At 33.6% G+C, this 19,196-nt stretch overlaps 1 protein-coding gene across 1 annotated transcript; it reads left to right on the top strand.

Annotated features, from left to right (window-relative positions):
- The first annotated feature begins 12,355 nt into the window (after positions 1 to 12,355).
- On the top strand, positions 12,356 to 14,948 carry LOC145108809 (tRNA/rRNA methyltransferase (SpoU) family protein). Its single transcript, XM_079045900.1, has 4 exons — positions 12,356 to 12,723; positions 13,037 to 13,331; positions 13,664 to 13,714; positions 14,479 to 14,948. The coding sequence occupies exons 1-4, from the start codon at positions 12,440 to 12,442 to the stop codon at positions 14,878 to 14,880; spliced, it is 1,032 nt and encodes a 343-aa protein (XP_078902026.1). The 5' UTR covers positions 12,356 to 12,439; the 3' UTR covers positions 14,881 to 14,948.
- The last annotated feature ends 4,248 nt before the right edge of the window (positions 14,949 to 19,196 follow it).

Below are 19,196 nucleotides of genomic sequence, written 5' to 3'. Positions count from 1 at the left end.
ATTTTGTTAAGAAGAAGGAGTATCCAATAATAAATCGAGATTGTGATTCGAAGATCATGATTGGAAGACTAATGTGAGATAGATAGTGGGTGCACGATCGAGTACTGCCTGCAGTCAATAAGTCTAAGAGATAGATACTGATACGAAGGGATATAGACGTTACGATTATTACCTAGGATGAAGAGATAATGTATGGAGTCATTATACAAGCCCTGTTTTGTTGATGATTCTGGGACGTAATCATCCTAAGGGGGAGATAATTGTAACGCCCGCAGATCCGAGCTAGTCAATTTAGATACAATAAGTGTCGAAACGACTTTTAGACAAAAGATTATTTAGAATAAATAATCTTAACCAAGTTGTATAATATGTCACAAGGGTTCCGTACATATAAAGAACGCCGAAATCCGAGATATAACGAAGAAGTTATGGCCCGTCGAAATTTCGCGACAAAACCGGCACGACGCTGGGCGACGTAAATAGTGAATTTACGATAGAGGAATTTTTAGCCTTAGCAATCTAAACGTAAGTCGTAGTATACGTTAAACCGAGAGCGTGCATAAAAAAACGCCAAAATCTGACTTCGTATGAGGAAGTTATGATTTTTCTAAGATTTGGCATAGTAGTGCACAACCCGAAATTCGAATTTTAGATCGGTCGATTTTTGGCCGACGCAACCTAAACGAGAATTGAAAATCTCGTTAATAGCAGCGCAACGGTAAAAAGACAAACGAAAACGGACGTCGGATGAAGAAGTTATGAATTTTTAACAGACTTTTCCTATCCCGGCCTGTTAAAAATATAACTTTAAAAATAAAGTCAAAATTAGCTGACGGAGTCTAAACGAAAGTTGTAGGGTACGGTCCCTCCTACGCATGGATATAAGGAACGTCAAAAACGGAGTTCGTATGAACGAGTTATAAATTATAATAGCATATTTACGTATTAAAATAAAGTATAAATCATATATACGTATACATATATATACAAATGTATATATCATTAGAAAGGTATCAACGATGCGGTCATTATAAGACTAGTGTTGAGTACTTTCGACATTAGTTTTGTACAAATATCGTTAAATCTATTTAAAATAATATTATGAAGGGGTGTTTAGTTGTTTATATAACTATAAGGTCATTAAGTAATTATGGAGGGTAGTTTTTGTAAATTTAATTACTATAAATAAGAGCCTCTAGCTCTCATATTTCTTGTACCATTCTCTTGATTCAAGAGTCTTTCTCTTCTTATCCTCCGAGCATTTCGGTCCCTCGTGATTCGACTTCTCTTTCTGTAGTTTTAGTATAGTAAGGTGAGCGCTGAAGCGCTGCACGAATCTTTCTTAGAAAGATTCAACGACGAAGTTCTGCCCCTGCAGAGGTTGGCTCCTAGCTAAAACTCCCTTGTAAGTAAGTTATGCTTACCCTATTTTAAATATAGCTTATATTTAAAATTAGTATTGTTATTATGAACTTATAATAAATATTTGGGCTATTATTATGACTTATATAAGTGTCGTTATAATATCTTTTTAACTACTCGCGGTACGGGCAATCTGGTTTAAAGGGCTGCATAGGGTTGTTGGATTTCAGAAGTGCTATATGCCAAAATGGTCCTGCCCTCCGGTGTTTTATGTCTGGCCCCTGTCTGTACATAGTGGTTGGAAAATATTGTTTAAAGGCTTATATAATAATAATAATAATAAGACTAATAATTAGTCACGGTAAATATTAGACTAAAGTCTAGTGGTAAGAATACTAGGTTTCGTCGAAGGAAATTATTTTTAAGAAGCGAAGCACTGTCTGAGTTCGGAATCATCACTTTAACAAGTGAGTGCATAGTTACTTTCATCTTACACATAGATGTGAAGTATTTTATATAAATTACATGCTACGTGTGCATATTATCTGTATACTTTCTATCTATGCTGGATGAACGATTTTATACATGTTTTAAATAATTTAAACTGTATATGTATTTTATATCTACAAAATATGTTGGGTAAGACATGGGTAGATTAGAGATGAGATAAATGATGAGAGATGAAATATGAGATGAATGATGAGCGATGATATATGAGTGGTAAATTATGGTGAGAAGCGATGACCTAAGCGATGAGCCAAGCGATGACCCAAGATATGACCCAAACGATGGCCCCGTCATCTAGAAGAGTATGGATGACAACAACGGACTATTCTAGACAGTCTAGTGGAACACTAGCAGGCTCGCAACCTGTAGGTGTTGTGAACGATGTGTTCACCCGGTGTACTCTAAAAATCCATTGACATGTATTGCGAGTGGACTCTAAAAAACGATACTGTCAATAAACGAGATTAACCCTGGCGAATATGCAGACTTAGTGCCTAAACCCTGGTGATGATGGACTTTGTGCCTATTCCTTAGGATAATCCTTAGGAATGAATGGACGAGGAGTAGCTGATTCTTAAGGTAGATCCTTAAGAATAGAGAAGATAATGGGGATGGGTAATTGGGTTGATTGTTTGATGTTTAAACATAATATTTATATTATTGTGGGTTGAAAACCCTATGTACTCACCAGGTTTCCCAACCTGACCCACTCAGTTTATTTGTATCACATGTGTCGATATGAAGTTACATTACACTGAGAGATTAACGAGATTTAAATCACTAGTGATAATGAATGTAAGTTGTGTTTATGCTTATGTTTCTATATTGACGATGACATCCCAAAATTTTAAAATGAATAAAATACATTTCTTCGGAAATGATTTGATAATGTATTTATCTTGTTTTTCTGGGAACAAATTCCGCAATATTTTTCTTTAAAAGGATACTCTGATTTTCAAAACAAAGTATAAACAAATCGGTCTTTTCTGGCCGTGAAAATGGGGATGTCACAGTTGGTATCAGAGCATTAGTTTAAGCAAACTAGGAATAAGGATTTATTTCTAGACTTTAACTTAGAATGCTAAGAGATGATCGTGAGGAGTGTGTCTAATATATTTTAGGAACTACACCTGAATAGACACAATCACTAGCTTAATTAAGGAAGATGCCTAAAATGCTTTTATGTGCTAAATGATTTGTGATGCTTTATGCTATCGTTTGATCGGATCTATGGTCTGTTGCCGACCGGATCTGGAAATTTTATGTGTTCAGATTTCTAAAAGTTTAATTACGGTATTAGATCTGGCATATAACTTTTCATAGTAATTAGGAGGATTACACATCTAAACCTTCTCTATCTATATTCTCGTTTCGATACACCAAACGCCTGCTTTGGTTTATAGAATGTCATGATAAGGACTCATAGCAGACTAGCAAATGGAGGAAATGAGAAAGCTTACGATAGTGAATGATACCTATCGGAAGATATCGTAAGAGTGATATCTTGCCTTTAGAATGCATCTAAATAGGTAATACCTCTAGTACGGAAGAAGTACACTTTTGATTGGCAGAAAGAAAGAATTTTTGATATAATCCATGAAGTTATCCCATCGTCTGACATTTCCATCACCAACCGAGTTGAAGCAGAATTGATGATCAAAGATACGCATGGAAGAAGTCCTAGTTGAGTCTAGAGAAAATTATATGATAGTTTGGACACATTTGTATGTGTTAAAACTGTTTTTGTGATAATAACTTGGAAAACTACGAGACAATACTTGGGACGAGTATGAGTAGGTGTGAATGGTAGTAAAGGCCTATACTACCGGAAGCACAGGACTCATGCTTGGATCAGGGAAAGTCACAAGGTTACCAAGGCACTAGTAATTGATTATGTTTTGTTCATGTCTGTCATTACCATCGTTTTGGCAATGACTAAGAAGATGATTGTTAATCCGACCCTAGTGGTCATATAAAATCGATTCCGACTAAGATGAATATGTTACGTGGTTCAAACTACCAAGATCGATGTAGCATCTGACTTAAGTCAGAAGATTGAAGTGAAAGATAATCGAAGCGGTCAATAGAAGTATCGTTGTTAAGGTAAAAAGCGTGTAGCTAGAAGTTCTACAAGCTAGAATGTGATTATATCACATTAGAACATGAAGGAAGGTATAGTATGTTCTGGAATTTGACTCTAAAAGACATGAGTCTAAGCGTCGCATCATACGATGAGAGGTCATTAGAACATGACCCACTGATCCATGGTGGTAATCAAAGAACTTATCTTAATTTTGTTAAGAAGAAGGAGTATCCAATAATAAATTGAGATTGTGATTCGAAGATCATGATTGGAAGACTAATGTGAGATAGAGAGTGGGTGCACGATCGAGTACTGCTTGCAGTCAATAAGTCTAAGAGATAGATACTGATACGAAGGGATATAGACGTTACGATTATTACCTAGGATGAAGAGATAATGTATGGAGTCATTATACAAGCCCTGTTTTGTTAATGATTCCGGGACGTAATCATCCTAAGGGGGAGATAATTGTAACGCCCGCAGATCCGAGCTAGTCAATTTAGAGACAATAAGTGTCGAAAACGACTTTTAGACAAAAGATTATTTAGAATAAATAATCTTAACCAAGTTGTATAATATGTCACAAGGGTTCCGTACATATAAAGAACGCCGAAATCCGAGATATAACGAAGAAGTTATGGCCCGTCGAAATTTCACGACAAAACCGGCACGACGCTGGGCGACGTAAATAGTGAATTTACGATAGAGGAATTTTTAGCCTTAGCAATCTAAACATAAGTCGTAGTATACGTTAAACCGAGAGCGTGCATAAAAAAACGCCAAAATCTGACTTCGTATGAGGAAGTTATGATTTTTCTAAGATTTGGCATAGTAGTGCACAACCCGAAATTCGAATTTTAGATCGGTCGATTTTTGGCCGACGCAACCTAAACGAGAATCGAAAATCTCGTTAATAGCAGCGCAACGGTAAAAAGACAAACGAAAACGGACGTCGGATGAAGAAGTTATGAATTTTTAACAGACTTTTCCTATCCCGGCCTGTTAAAAATATAACTTTAAAAATAAAGTCAAAATTAGCTGACGGAGTCTAAACGAAAGTTGTAGGGTACGGTCCCTCTTACGCATGGATATAAGGAACGTCAAAAACGGAGTTCGTATGAACGAGTTATAAATTATAATAGCATATTTACGTATTAAAATAAAGTATAAATCATATATACGTATACATATATATACAAATGTATATATCATTAGAAAGGTATCAACGATGCGGTCATTATAAGACTAGTGTTGAGTACTTTCGACATTAGTTTTGCACAAATATCGTTAAATCTATTTAAAATAATATTATGAAGGGGTGTTTAGTTGTTTATATAACTATAAGGTCATTAAGTAATTATGGAGGGTAGTTTTTGTAAATTTAATTACTATAAATAAGAGCCTCTAGCTCTCATATTTCTTGTACCATTCTCTTGATTCAAGAGTCTTTCTCTTCTTATCCTCCGAGCATTTCGGTCCCTCGTGATTCGACTTCTCTTTCTGTAGTTTTAGTATAGTAAGGTGAGCGCTGAAGCGCTGCACGAATCTTTCTTAGAAAGATTCAACGACGAAGTTCTGCCCCTGCAGAGGTTGGCTCCTAGCTAAAACTCCCTTGTAAGTAAGTTATGCTTACCCTATTTTAAATATAGCTTATATTTAAAATTAGTATTGTTATTATGAACTTATAATAAATATTTGGGCTATTATTATGACTTATATAAGTGTCGTTATAATATCTTTTTAACTGGTTTAAAGGGATGCATAGGGTTGTTGGATTTCAGAAGTGCTATATGCCAAAATGGTCCTGCCCTCCGGTGTTTTATGTCTGGCCCTGTCTGTACATAGTGGTTGGAAAATATTATTTAAACGCTTATATAATAATAATAATAATAATAATAATAATAATAATAATAAGACTAATAATTAGTCACGGTAAATATTAGACTAAAATCTAGTGGTAATAATACTAGGTTTCGTCGAAGGAAATTATTTTTAAGAAGCAAAGCGCTGTCTGAGTTCGGAATCATCACTTTAACAAGTGAGTGCATAGTTACTTTCATCTTACACATAGATATGAAGTATTTTTTATAAATTACGTGTACGTGTGCATATTATCTGTATGCTTTCTATCTATGCCGGATGAACGATTTTATACATGTTTTAAATAATTTAAAATGTATATGTATTTTATATCTACAAAATATGTTGGGTAAAACATGGGTAGATTAGAGATGAGATAAATGATGAGCGATGAAAGATGATATGAATGATGAGCGATGATATATGAGTGGTAAATTACGGTGAGAAGCGATGACCTAAGCGATGACCCAAGAGATGACCCAAACGATGGCCCCGTCATCTAGCAGAGTATGGATGACAACCACGGACTATTCTAGAGAGTCTAGTGGAACACTAGCAGGCTCGCAACCTGTAGGTGTTGTGAACGATGTGTTCACCCGGTGTACTCTAAAAATCCATTGACATGTATTGCGAGTGGACTCTCAAAAACGATACTGTCAATAAACGAGATTAACCCTGGAGAATATGCAGACTTAGTGCCTAAACCTTGGTGATGATGGACTTTGTGCCTATTCCTTAGGATAATCCTTAGGAATGAATGGACGAGGAGTAGTTGATTCTTAGGGTAGATCCTTAAGAATGGAGAAGATAATGGGGATGGGTAATTGGGTTGAATGTTTGATGTTTAAACATAATATTTATATTATTGTGGGTTGAAAACCCTATGTACTCACCAGGTTTCCCAACCTGACCCACTCAGTTTATTTGTATCACATGTGTCGATATGAAGTTACATTACACTGAGAGATTAAGGAGATTTAAATCACTAGTGATAATGAATGTAAGTTCTGTTTATGCTTATGTTTCTATATTGACGATGACATCCCAAAGTTTTAAAATGAATAAAATACATTTCTTCGGAAATGATTTGATAATGTATTTATCATGTTTTTCTGGGAACAAATTCCACAACATTTTTCTTTAAAAGGATACTCTGATTTTCAAAACAAAGCATAAACAAATCGGTCTTTTCTGGCCGTGAAAATGGGGATGTCACACATCGAGGTACCCTAAAACGGAATAAAGATTTCGTTATGAATTTGTTGTAAACCTGATAAGATATCCGAAACCCGACGGGAAAACCCAAAACCTGATGGGGCGCCCCGATAAGATACCCGATATATATCCGGGGGGGGGGGGGGATGGGAGGGGGTTAGGAAACCATGCCCTGCCCCGAACCCTCCCCGTTGCCATTCCTATCCTTAATAAGACAATTAAAATGATTAAAGGTTTGAGTAAGAGATTCATTCCTTTGAGTAATGAAGTGTTCATATTTCTGATTGAGATTGTTTTCCCTGGTTGCTTTCACTTCTTTATTTCCTTCATATGCTACAGTCAACGTGTCAATCATCTCTTTGGTATAAACACAATTCTGAACAAAGGTGGTAAATATCATAGGGAAGGGATGCCTGTATGCCTAATCTATGCAGAGTAGGCGCTCTATTCAGCAATACAAGATGGTCATCCAGAATTTTCTGAAGTATTTCCCATACAATCGGTTTCTTTTTCTGAATTTGACTCTTAGCAACTCCTATGTTCGAAGCAAGATGTTTTAGTAAACTGATGTTTAGGGGTCTTCTTGACAACTCCCTCCTTTGTTTCATCTAGTGTTGTAAAAATCGGTCTAGGCGGCCGATTAATCGGGGATTAATCGCTAGGCGGTCTTCAACCGAATAGGATTAAGGCTAATTGGTCGGCTTAATCGGTTTTGGTCAAAGGGGGTCAAATTCGGAGCTAGACGGTTCTAATCGGTCCTAATCGGTCCTAGGCGGCCTAATCGGCAAAATTTTCAAATTTTCAAAATTTTAAATTTTAAACCAAAATTTTCAAAATTTCAAAAGTTCATAGTATATTAGTATTTCAATGTTCAACTAATATATAAAAAAATTAAAAAATTTTAAATTTTAAATTTTTTCTCCAAAATTTTCAAAATTTCTATGTTTTCGAATATACAAATACCCAAATTTACTTCTTTTCTTAAGATATATTAAAATTTGAATAACTTTTCTTATTAATTGAATTTTTTAATTTTTTCTCCAAAATTTTCAAAATTTCTATGTTTTCGAATATACAAATACCCAAATTTACTTCTTTTCTTAAGATATATTAAAATTTGAATAACTTTTCTTATTAATTGGATGATAAATTGTTGTGCTTGTTAACCTTATTATTAAACTTTTATGCTTATTTATTTATATTCTTACGATTAAAGTTAGATTTATAAATTTTTGAATAATTTTCTTATAATTAATGGTCCCCGATTAATCCCCGGTTTAATCACCGCCTAGCCGATTAATCCCTAGACCCCAGTCTACCGACTAGCTAATGTCTAACGTTTTCTGCAACCTTGGTTTCGTCAATGGTGGGAATATATGAACCATTATCAATGATGTATATCATATTATGATCCATTGTTTCAAGGACAACCATCACTTTAGTTTTCTACATGGAGAAGTTTTTCTCATTGAATGGAGGGATTTTATTTCTGTAAGTTAAACTAGAAAGAGGTTTAGATTCAGAAAAAAAGAGGATGAAGAAGATGGTTTCGACATTGTTTGATAAAAGTACCTGCTTTGATACCAGTTGAAGGATCGAGATAGAACAGTTGATATCAAACAATGTAAAGAAAAAAGAACAAAGTTAATCAAAAACCATTTTGATTGAAGAAATCTTTCAGACAGAGAGAATGAACCAAGCGTTTATTACATTGATACCTAGTGTAAGTTATATACTAGGTAAAAGACTATTATAGATTCAAATCCCTACATATCAAGAATTTGAATAACTATGATAACTACCTTAAATAAAAGATATAGATAATACAAAACATATCATATCACTAAAATAGCATATCAGAAATCTTAAGCACTAAGAAACATATCACACTGTCTTTAAGCTTGATCAACGCCTTATGTCACCGATGATGTAGTTAGCATAATATAGATTTGAATCATTAGATTATAAGGTAGAATTTCTCGGTTATTGTAGTGAAACATATGTTAGGAAAATAAGCTCTTACTATTTCGTATAACCAATAGTATCTAGCTAACTACGTTATCTCCTGATTATTTGTTGTAGCTTAGCAAAATATTCTTTAAAATCAGACATGCTTTAAGATTTGCTTGTCTGCCTGAAGAAATCTTCGTCTGCTTGAGCTTTTTAATTCTAGATATAAATTCCATACACAAATTTCGCCAACAATACCCACAGTACGAATCTAGAAAGAATGACAAAGGAAAGTTTCAATTTAATCGGACATGTTGATTTTGAAGACAACTTTCCTAACTCCGTTAATACATTCATTATGTCTCCTCAAGAACCATGACCAAGATTTGACACTTTACATTATGCTCACACTATAGGCTATGATGGCTTCCATCCAAATAACCGTTATGAACATATACGTAAATATATACCTTTTAGATAGGCATTACTATGACGATCATTGGTAAAATGCAACTGAGAATTTTTTAAAATTATCATACAATCAATCATAATAATATTAATGAAATAAAAAAAATCAGTTTGTGGGTTATATGTATATAAAGAAAAAGTTTCATGATCATATGTGTCTAAAAAACTTTTATGAATAAGGTTCTATTTGGCAAACTAGTTTATCAACAAATTATCTGAAGCTTATAAGCTAGCTTATCAATAAACTTTATAAAGTTTTCTTATCAATAAACTAGTTTATAAGCTACTTTATAAACTATAATAAGATATGTTTATGACTTTAATAAAAATCAAATTATAATAGATTAATTTATTTTGGCCAAAAAGACACTAAATACATGAGTGTTATTATATGTACCCCTCACTCACATAAAAAGTTGTTTACACATGTGCTTCACCCACTCACACAAGACGTATACCAAACAATTATGGGGTAAATATAGACTAAGCATAATAGAATTCATAATGGAGAGTTCAATGAAAGAGTTGAATGAGATGACAAAACTAGTTGTTGTTCAATGGATGAAACTCTATCATTATGTGATGTCACCTTGACATTTAATGAATTTGGATTTCAATGACCATTTGAATCTTAAATAGGAAAAAAGAAAGTTTTTAATTCCTAAATAACTAATTAGATATATTCCATTAAACTTTATAAAGCTAAATGCATTGTAGAAAAAAATCGATAAACCTTTATGGAATATAAAATAAGGGTTACTGACATAAAAGTCTTTAAGTTTTTCAAGTTTTGTTGGTTTTAATCTTATGACGATTTTTTCTTTGTTCACGTCCTTCAGTTTTTTAAGTTTTTTCAATTTTTCCCTTTTTAATAGCAGGCTTCCAAGTTACCATAAAATATTAATTGCAAAAAGCCATTAAGTTTACAAATATTTTACAAAAAAAACCCTTAAGTTACAAATATTTTACGTTTTACCCTAAGTATGTTTTTTTGAACTGCTAAATGCATTAAAAAACCATACTCTAACAAGGAGGTAAAGCAAAAACAAACCAAATACATCAATTTTAAAAGATAATTTTGAAGCCAGTTGTTCCATTTAACTTGGAACTTATGCTTCCTATGAACTACCCAACTAAAAGACACATTTATTTCTAAATTTCCAAACATCTATGTCAACAAACATTCTATCATTTCTAAAAAAACACTATTTCATCAAACATTCTATCATTTCTCGGTTTATTTGTATCAAAAGACACATCTATTTCTAAAATTCCAAACTTACCACCATGTAGTGACAAAAACTGCTTTACGAGCCACAGACATATGCAACGAATCCAAAAAAAGTAGGTAAATCACATATAAGAATAATATTATATAAGTCTATATCTGACATGTTCTCATCTAGTGTGAAGTGGCGTCCCAAATTCTCCAGTTACTTATGCCCGATTTGTAACAACTCTACAAAAGATATCTGACATGCTCTCATCAAGTGTAAAGTGACGTCCCAAATTCTTCTCAAGATAAGTCGTTAGTGTAATATAGACTTATATAATCTTATTCTTATCCATGATTTACTTGGTTTTTTGGATTTGTTGCATATGTCTATGGTTTGTAAAGTAGTTTTGGTCACTACGTGGTGGTTAGTTTGGAATTTTAAAATTAGATGTGTCTTTGATACTAGGGGTGTTCATCAGTTCAAATCTAATGAATTTCAATGAAACCCATCCAATCCAATAATCCATTGGATTTTGTCAACCGATCCAATTCAATCTATGTAAAAAAACAAACCAAACCAAACCAATCCAATTGGATGTTGGATTAGATCGGTTTTATCCATTGAATATTTTTTAGAGGTTTAATCCATTGGTTATCTATTATCCAACCAATTTTAATCTCTTTTTATTGAATAACCAAATATAATTATGATAACTAAAAATAAAATAATATAATTATGATAACTAAAAATAAAATCGCGCATAATTACGCTAAATAAGACCAACAAAGTAACATTAAATTCAAGTTTTCAACTTAATTTTTTTATTGAAAGTGTAATAATAGTAATTGGATTTAGATAATAATATTATATATTTATTGGATTAAATTGGATATCAAATTGGATCGAATCGGTTTGGTTATCCATTGAATTTTTCAGGATGATCCAATAACCGATCCAATCCAATTGGAATTTGAAATTTAGCATCCGATCCAATCCAATTGTAATTGGATATCCAATTCACTTGGTCGGTTCGTAATTGGATCTGTCGGTTTCAGTTGGATTCGTTAATTTTTGGACACCCATATTTGATACAAATAAATCGAGAAACGATAGAATTATGATGAAATAGTGTTTTTTAGAAAGGATAGAATGTTTGATGACATAGATGTTTGGTATTTTAGAAATATATGTGTCTTTTAGTTGGGTAGTTCATAAGTAGGATAAGTTCCAAGTTAAATGGAACAATTGGCTTCAAAATTCTCTTTTAAACTTGATGTATTTGGTTCGTTTTTGCTCTAGATCCTTGTCAGAATGTGATTTTTTTGTATGTATTCAGCTGTTAAAAAATACCTTTAATTCGTATCATATGAAAAAGAAAAACATACATAAGATAAAAGCGTAAAATATTTATAAATTTAATGGTTTTTTTGCAAGATATTTATAAGATTAAGGGTTTTTTTTGGCAAATAATATTTCATGATAACATGAAAATATGTTGCATAAAATATGTTGCATGTTATAGGTTAAAATGACAAAACCAAAAAAAAAAATTGAAAAACTAAAAGATACAAACAAACAAAAAATCGTCACAGCACAACCAATCAAATTGATAAACAAAGACTTTTATATCAATAAACTTTTTTTTGACAATCTATTAAACTTTGTAAAATTTGATGCAATAATTCGTTAATCCGTTATAAAACCATATGTGAGAGCTGTTTTGCTATAAGATCAGCAGTCTAGAGGAAACTGAAAATGATTGCAAAGTGCAAATACGATGTGGTCATCGTCATCCTTCCCACCATCTTCCCCCTTAACTATCTGCAAACCAAGGTCAAATTCTTTCCTCTCACTAGCCCTACCAACCAAAACCCCAAATTCTCATGTAGACGTCGGCGACGGCAGTTCTTCTGAGGCGACACCTTCTATACCACCGTTCCATGTCAAATCCATCACAAGCACATCAAATCCATTTGTGAAGCATTGCGTAAAGCTTCGCAACAGCTCATCTTATCGCCATTCTCATGGTTCTGTTCTTCTTGTTGGAACTACTCCACTCAGGTATGCTTGTCTAATCTTAACCCCAGTTTCTATAAAGGGTTTATGCTGATTTCCTCACACAACTTTAGAATCATCTGTATTGATATTAAATCGATTCATTTTTGAATGCCGACTCCATTAAAAAGCTGACATGTAAGGTCAATTTTCTTATCCTAATAATTCAAATTTCGATACACTTTCCGTTGAATCGAACACCAGCAATTTCTGGGCTTGTTGGGTTCATTTCATTTTTATCTTAGAAATTCAAAGAATTTATATTAACTACAAAACATATGGGTTTTTTTTAACCTAAATCATATGTTTATAACACTAGGGAAATCTACAACTTTCAAGAATCAATGCAAGAAAAGCCAACAACAATAGATTGTTTACTTTTACATGAAAAAGCTTCGGTTCCAGAAGAGTTTGTTGAAAGTGGTGTTCATGTTGTTCGTGTTAATTCAATGGTGATGAAGAAACTTTCTGGACTTCAATCCACGGAATCCATTGATGTGGTTTCTTTAGTGAAAATTCCGTCAACTTTTCACTCTTTAGAAAACAACGACCATCAAGATTTTTCAAAATGGTTCCCATCTGCATACCGAATTCTTGTTCTTGATGGAATCCAGGTTATTTCCCCAATTATAAATTCTATAAATTCATGTGTTAATAACATTTGTCGAATAGAACAAGACGACCTTATACTGTGTTTGTGTTTGTGTTTGGCTTACATTGGACTGAGACTGAGAGCGATGTCAATGGGACAAAATTGTAACTTTTGTCCCATCCAAAAAGGCAGGACAAGGTGGTGGACCAGAGACTCTCTTTTTATGTCTAGTGTTTGGAAAAGACGTAAAAGCCCCTACTCATCCTCATAATAAAAAATAGCCCTAGAAAACATAAGTTTCTGTTAATATTTTTGAACTGATTTTGTAGGATTTGTGTTGTCATGTAATTTCAGGATCCTGGTAATCTTGGCACGTTATTAAGATCGGCGGTGGCATTCGGATGGGTAATTCCGTAATTTACTAAGTTTCATTTTTTTTTACATAATATGCTTCTTTTTTAGGGTATTTTTTTGCATTAAGTGCTCAATGGATAAAATGCTGTCGAGATAAATGATGTGTTTCGAGAGGAAGTGTTATATTAGCAAAGACTGTTTTTTATTAACCAACGTAGAATCATCTGAATGAATGCAAATGACCATTTTACCCTTCTGTCTAGGAAATACTAGGATTATTTAGGCATTTTTTTTTCTCCTTAAGTGCTTATATAAAGTTAATGCAAAAATTATGTCTATTTGAAGCAAGTGCTGAATGAACAAAGGCTGTTTTTGGGACTAAATGAACCATCTCAATGAGAGTAAATGACCATTTTACCCTTCTGTTTAGAAGTACCATGCTTATTTAGGTTCCTGTTTTTTTTCCCCATTAACTGTTGTATTGATGAAATGTTATCCGGATAAATCTTGTGTGTCTATAGGAAGTGCTATATGAATAAATGATGTTTGTCTAAACGAAGTGTTGTATGAACAAATGCTTTTTCTTTTTTGGACAGAATAAATGAGATTAAATGACCATTTTACCCTTGCATCTATAAGTCATACCTATTTATAACAAGATTCAAATAAATAGTCATTTTATTTTTCGGTCAAAACAAAACAACACATAAAACTTCTAAAACGAACAAAAGATTCTTCCTTTTTTGAACCGATTGAACCGTTTAAACAAAGATTAAATGACCATTTTACCCTTCCGTTTGTTTAAAAATCAACAGGATGGAGCATTTCTACTCCCCGGATGTTGTGATCCATTCAATGAGAAAGCACTTAGAGCAAGCCGAGGTGCATCATTTCAACTACCAATAGTCTCGGGCACATGGTCTCATTTACAATCTCTTGTCAATGGCTTTCAAATGAAAATTCTTGCAGGCAGTCCGGGCAGCAAAAATGAATCAAAACCAGTGTCTTGTCTCTCTCATGAACTTGCCCGAATTTTAACAAATACAAAAGTTTGTCTAGTTTTGGGTAGTGAAGGGAGTGGGCTCTCCAAAGAATCCCATGAGGCATGTGAACTAATAAACATTAGAATGGCAGGGGAATTTGAGTCCTTAAATGTTTCTGTTGCTGGAGGCATTTTTTTGTTCATGTTACAACCTCAAAACAAGAAGTTTGATTAAAAATTGTTACTGTTGATATAATGTTGTAATATTTATTTAGTTAATTTTATTACAATGTTATGGATGAATTGTTATGATTGGGTTCTTGGAACTGAGGCGCATCAATACAGCCTAGGAAATGTCAATTTTAATTGCTCCCCACACCACTGGGCTCTATGAAGTGACATGTAGTATGGTTGGTAGATTACCCAAATAAAATAACAAAATAAGATGCTTGAACATATTTATAAAAGTCACCTGGCTATCACGGATAATAATTTTTGGTTATGCTAAAAAAACATGTCTTTTGGGTTTTAAATTCTATAGGTTTTTGTAATTGAAAAAAAATATATAATGAATCAACTTGATATAATTATTTTATTGGGACATTGAGTAAACTAACTATTTTCTAATGTTATTTTACTAATAATAACCTTTTTTTTTTTTGCAAAATGATAATGGGTCATTTCTGACCCGATTTTGTATTCGATGAATGGGTAATGGATCCGCCCCGACAATGTGGTCCCACTTATAAATACCATTTTAACCCGTTTCGGATTTTTTTTCGAAATCTCTCATTTTGGTTTACCTATTTCTGATTACCCGCATTTCAGATACCACTAAAACTGAAAATGTCTTCTGATAGCGGTGATGAGATGCATTTTTTCTAGGTAAGTTTCTATTATGTTTATAATTATGTCTATATTTTAGACTATACGTTAAAACCTGTATATTTTATGTATTTATATAGGTATTATTAGTTTTTCTTTGAATTTTATTAGTTTAAAGACAATTATATGATTAAATATAGGAATATATGTACGCTACATCAAAATTCTTATAAAAGACTTCATTTTGACTAGTCCGGAACAAGTCTGGAATCCGAAAAACATGTCCGGAATAATAAGAACTCCTCCGCAATACGATGAACATTATGAAATTTTGTTCTTAAATTTAGGTTCGGAATTGCGTTTCGGATTGTAGCTCCAGAGTTGTGTTCTGGAATTTTGGTCTGGAATTGTGTATTCAGTAATGTCCTTCGTAACATACATACAAAAATGTCTAATTAATTATTCTTTTTATTGTAGCAAGACAGAATAAACCAATCGGTTGTTACTACAATATGCAGGCTTGAACTTGATGGGTTTTGAGCATAACAACAAATCCTATGTGTTCATGCAACCCTAATGCTTTGGATCTAGGTTTTCACTAGTTGAACATGCAAACTTGAATACAAAAGAGAAACCCTAGGAAGCTAATACAAATTTCGAAATCTATACAAAACTAGGGTTTAGATGCATACCTTTATTGTTATGTAGTAATAACAATGAAACCTTGATGATCTTGAACTCTTGAGAGCAAGTGCCTCAAATATGACACCTTTAATGGCTTTCAAACACTCTTTGGAAGAGGATGAGAGGAGAGAGGAGGAGATAGCACCAGAATTTCGGCTCTACTTAGGGTTAGGAAGCATGTAGCCCAAATCCTAAGGGGTCGGGGTCTTTACATAGTTGTTGGTTGCTTAGAGCCAAAACTAGGGTTTGCTGGAGGAAACCCTAATTTCCTGCTTAAGGCCTAAGCAGCCTATGCACTCCCATTCATAAGGCCTTGGATAGAAACTTATAGGGCCTCCCTATAATTTTCATTCACTTCTTCCATGGAGTCCATTAGCCCAATTTCACAACTATCAATAAATTGCAAAACAACCCCTTATACTTTTAATTAATTCATTTAATCCCAAAATTAATTCCAAATTAATTTTTGATTATATATTAATTAAAAAACATGATTTCTAATTAATATATTATTTTCATGATATATTAATAAATCATTTATATCAATTTATTATTCCAAATAATAAATTCAACTTCTCTCCAAAAGTCATACTGTTAAGTTGCTAGAGTGAAGCAACCCAAAAGGACTGTGCTACTATCAATTCAAGTATATACCAATTACAGTTATGGGCTTAGACACCTAATCCAACAGTCTCCCACTTGGATAAGTCTAATAACTATAATTGCAAGTATAACTTCAAAATTGACCAGCACATTGTAGCTCTCAAAAGCTACTGTCGAACTCTGACCTAGTCAGTTACGTGTCCTAAGATAAGTGATCATATAATCCTCCGTTCTGCAAGATATCATGTGGAAAAATGATATGGAACATAATCATTCTCGTTGTCCATCATTTTGTTTTCTCGATTTCTGATTTGTAATGACAGAGACTTTAATTGAACACATCAATTTAGTCCTGACCGGGCCCGACACATAAGTCAACACCAAATCATCGAGGGGCCCAAGATATCGCTTTTCCCCCTTAGGGAAAAAGGAACGGATAAACTGTTGGGTTTTAGTATACTACAACATCCTATGGTGCACATACAACCCTAAATACCTTGGATCTATGTTTTCTCTATTATACATGCAAATGGTTTCCAAGGCATTAAACCTATAACTAGCATGCATTTGACATAAACCATATAATATACTAGTTAGGGAAACATACCTTTTATGTGGCTTGAAGTCTTGATGTATTTGGCCTTAAGAGCTTAGCACCAATAGTATGAAATGCCTCAAATGGAATCACAACACACCTAGGACAAAGGTGGCTCTTGAGAGAGAATTCCATGCACCAAAACACCTCCATATTTCTCTAAGAAAAGAAGTGGTGATTTTGGCTATGGAGTAACCTATTTATATGTAGGATTCCAAGGGTCATGGGTATAACCCATAATCCATACCCATGAGTTTTATGATCCATGGTTCATGTGGCCCAAGTCTTTATGTATCCATACATAAACTTGGTCCAACATGGATCATAAGCCCAACACATATAAATATAACTAATTATCATAATTAGTCCCCATAGATTTAATTAGTCTCTTTTGATCACTAAATTAATTCCAAATTAATTCTTGATCGATACTAATTAAAACATATGATTTCATATTAATATATTATAACTTATAATATATTAATAAACCATAAATAACCTTCTCTCAAAAGTCCATCCTAACAAATTGTCCTGATGATATGCAACCCAAATGGACCATGCTACTCTCGGGTTAAGTACATACCAATAATAGTTATGGGCTTAGACATCTAATCCAACATAAACTTTGAATCATATGCTTGTACTATTTACTCATCAAATGATGCATAACAATACATTTTATAACACCAAGTTACTGATGCGTTTACACATTATCAATGCATAACCAACTCGTAAGCAACAACTCATATATCTTGGTTTAAAGATTTTACGATATTATCGTCTCAGAATTACTCGTGATAAATTCCATGAAGTAATTCACTGAGCGTGAGTTTAATCCAATACTTAAATTCCCATTTCAAAAGTACTCATGAATGTTGTAGCAAACCATTGCCATGTTTAAACACTTAGACAATCTACAACCCAATTAATGACAACCTTAATTCACTACTTACTTCCAAAGTATGATCGACTGTGGATATTTAGAACAATCTAATTATTCGGGAAGTAAAACATGCAAAAGTTAAACACAATGATAAACAATTGACAAAAGATAGTAAACAATACTCATAAACAAATCTCCATTTATTCAATCATCAAATGTCAATTACATTTATTTGTTACAAGTTTCTAAATATCTATCTAATCTCCAAAACTAATATCATCCTTCAGACTAATTCTCCTCGCATGCTGAACGTGCTTAATCCTACTTAGACCCTTTGTGAGGGGATCGGCAGGATTCTCTTCTGATGATAGCCTCTTAAAGACGAGATGTCCTTCTTCTACTCAATGTCTGATAAAATGATATTTTCTGTCGATATGCCTAGCTATTCCATGATCTCTTGGTTCCTTGGTCAAGGAAACCGCCCCTTCATTATCGCAGAAAATCTCCATCGGCTCCTTAATGGCTGGCACAACTCCAAGGTCTCCAATGAAGTTCTTCAACCATATAGCCTCCTTTGACGCTTCGCTCGTAGCTATATACTTTGACTCACATGTTGAATCAGCTTAGGTCTCTTGCTTGGAACTTTTCCAAGTTACTGCTCCTCCATTAAGGGTAAACACCCAGCCTGAATGAGAACGGAAGTTGTATCTGTCTGTCTGAAAGCTGGCGTCGCTATACCCAGTAATTCTGAAGTCATCACTACCACCAAGCACAAGGGCCCAGTCCTTCGTCCTTCGTAGATACTTAAGGATGTTCTTAACCACTATCCAATGAGCTTTACCCGAATTTCCCTGATATCGACTAACCATGCTCAAAGCAAAAGCCACGTCAGGGCGAGTACATGTCATAGCGTACATGATCGATCCAACGGAGGAATCATATGGAACTCGACTTATCTCTG

The sequence above is a fragment of the Lactuca virosa genome, chromosome 4 (genome assembly GCF_052849685.1).
Source record: "Lactuca virosa cultivar CGN04683 chromosome 4, Lactuca_virosa_CGN04683_v6, whole genome shotgun sequence".
Taxonomy (NCBI): Eukaryota; Viridiplantae; Streptophyta; class Magnoliopsida; order Asterales; family Asteraceae; genus Lactuca; species Lactuca virosa.
Note: the sequence above shows the minus strand (reverse complement) of the source record. Positions and strands in the feature narration are given on the sequence as shown.

What these genes read in the sequence shown, in the direction of transcription:
- LOC145108809 (XM_079045900.1), top strand. Translation starts at nt 12,440, where the DNA reads ATGTGGTCATCGTCATCCTTCCCACCATCTTCCCCCTTAACTATCTGC. An exon ending in GTTGGAACTACTCCACTCAG is followed by an intron (nt 12,724 to 13,036) that starts GTATGCTTGTCT and finishes TTATAACACTAG; the next exon opens with GGAAATCTACAACTTTCAAG. An exon ending in TTGTTCTTGATGGAATCCAG is followed by an intron (nt 13,332 to 13,663) that starts GTTATTTCCCCA and finishes ATGTAATTTCAG; the next exon opens with GATCCTGGTAATCTTGGCAC.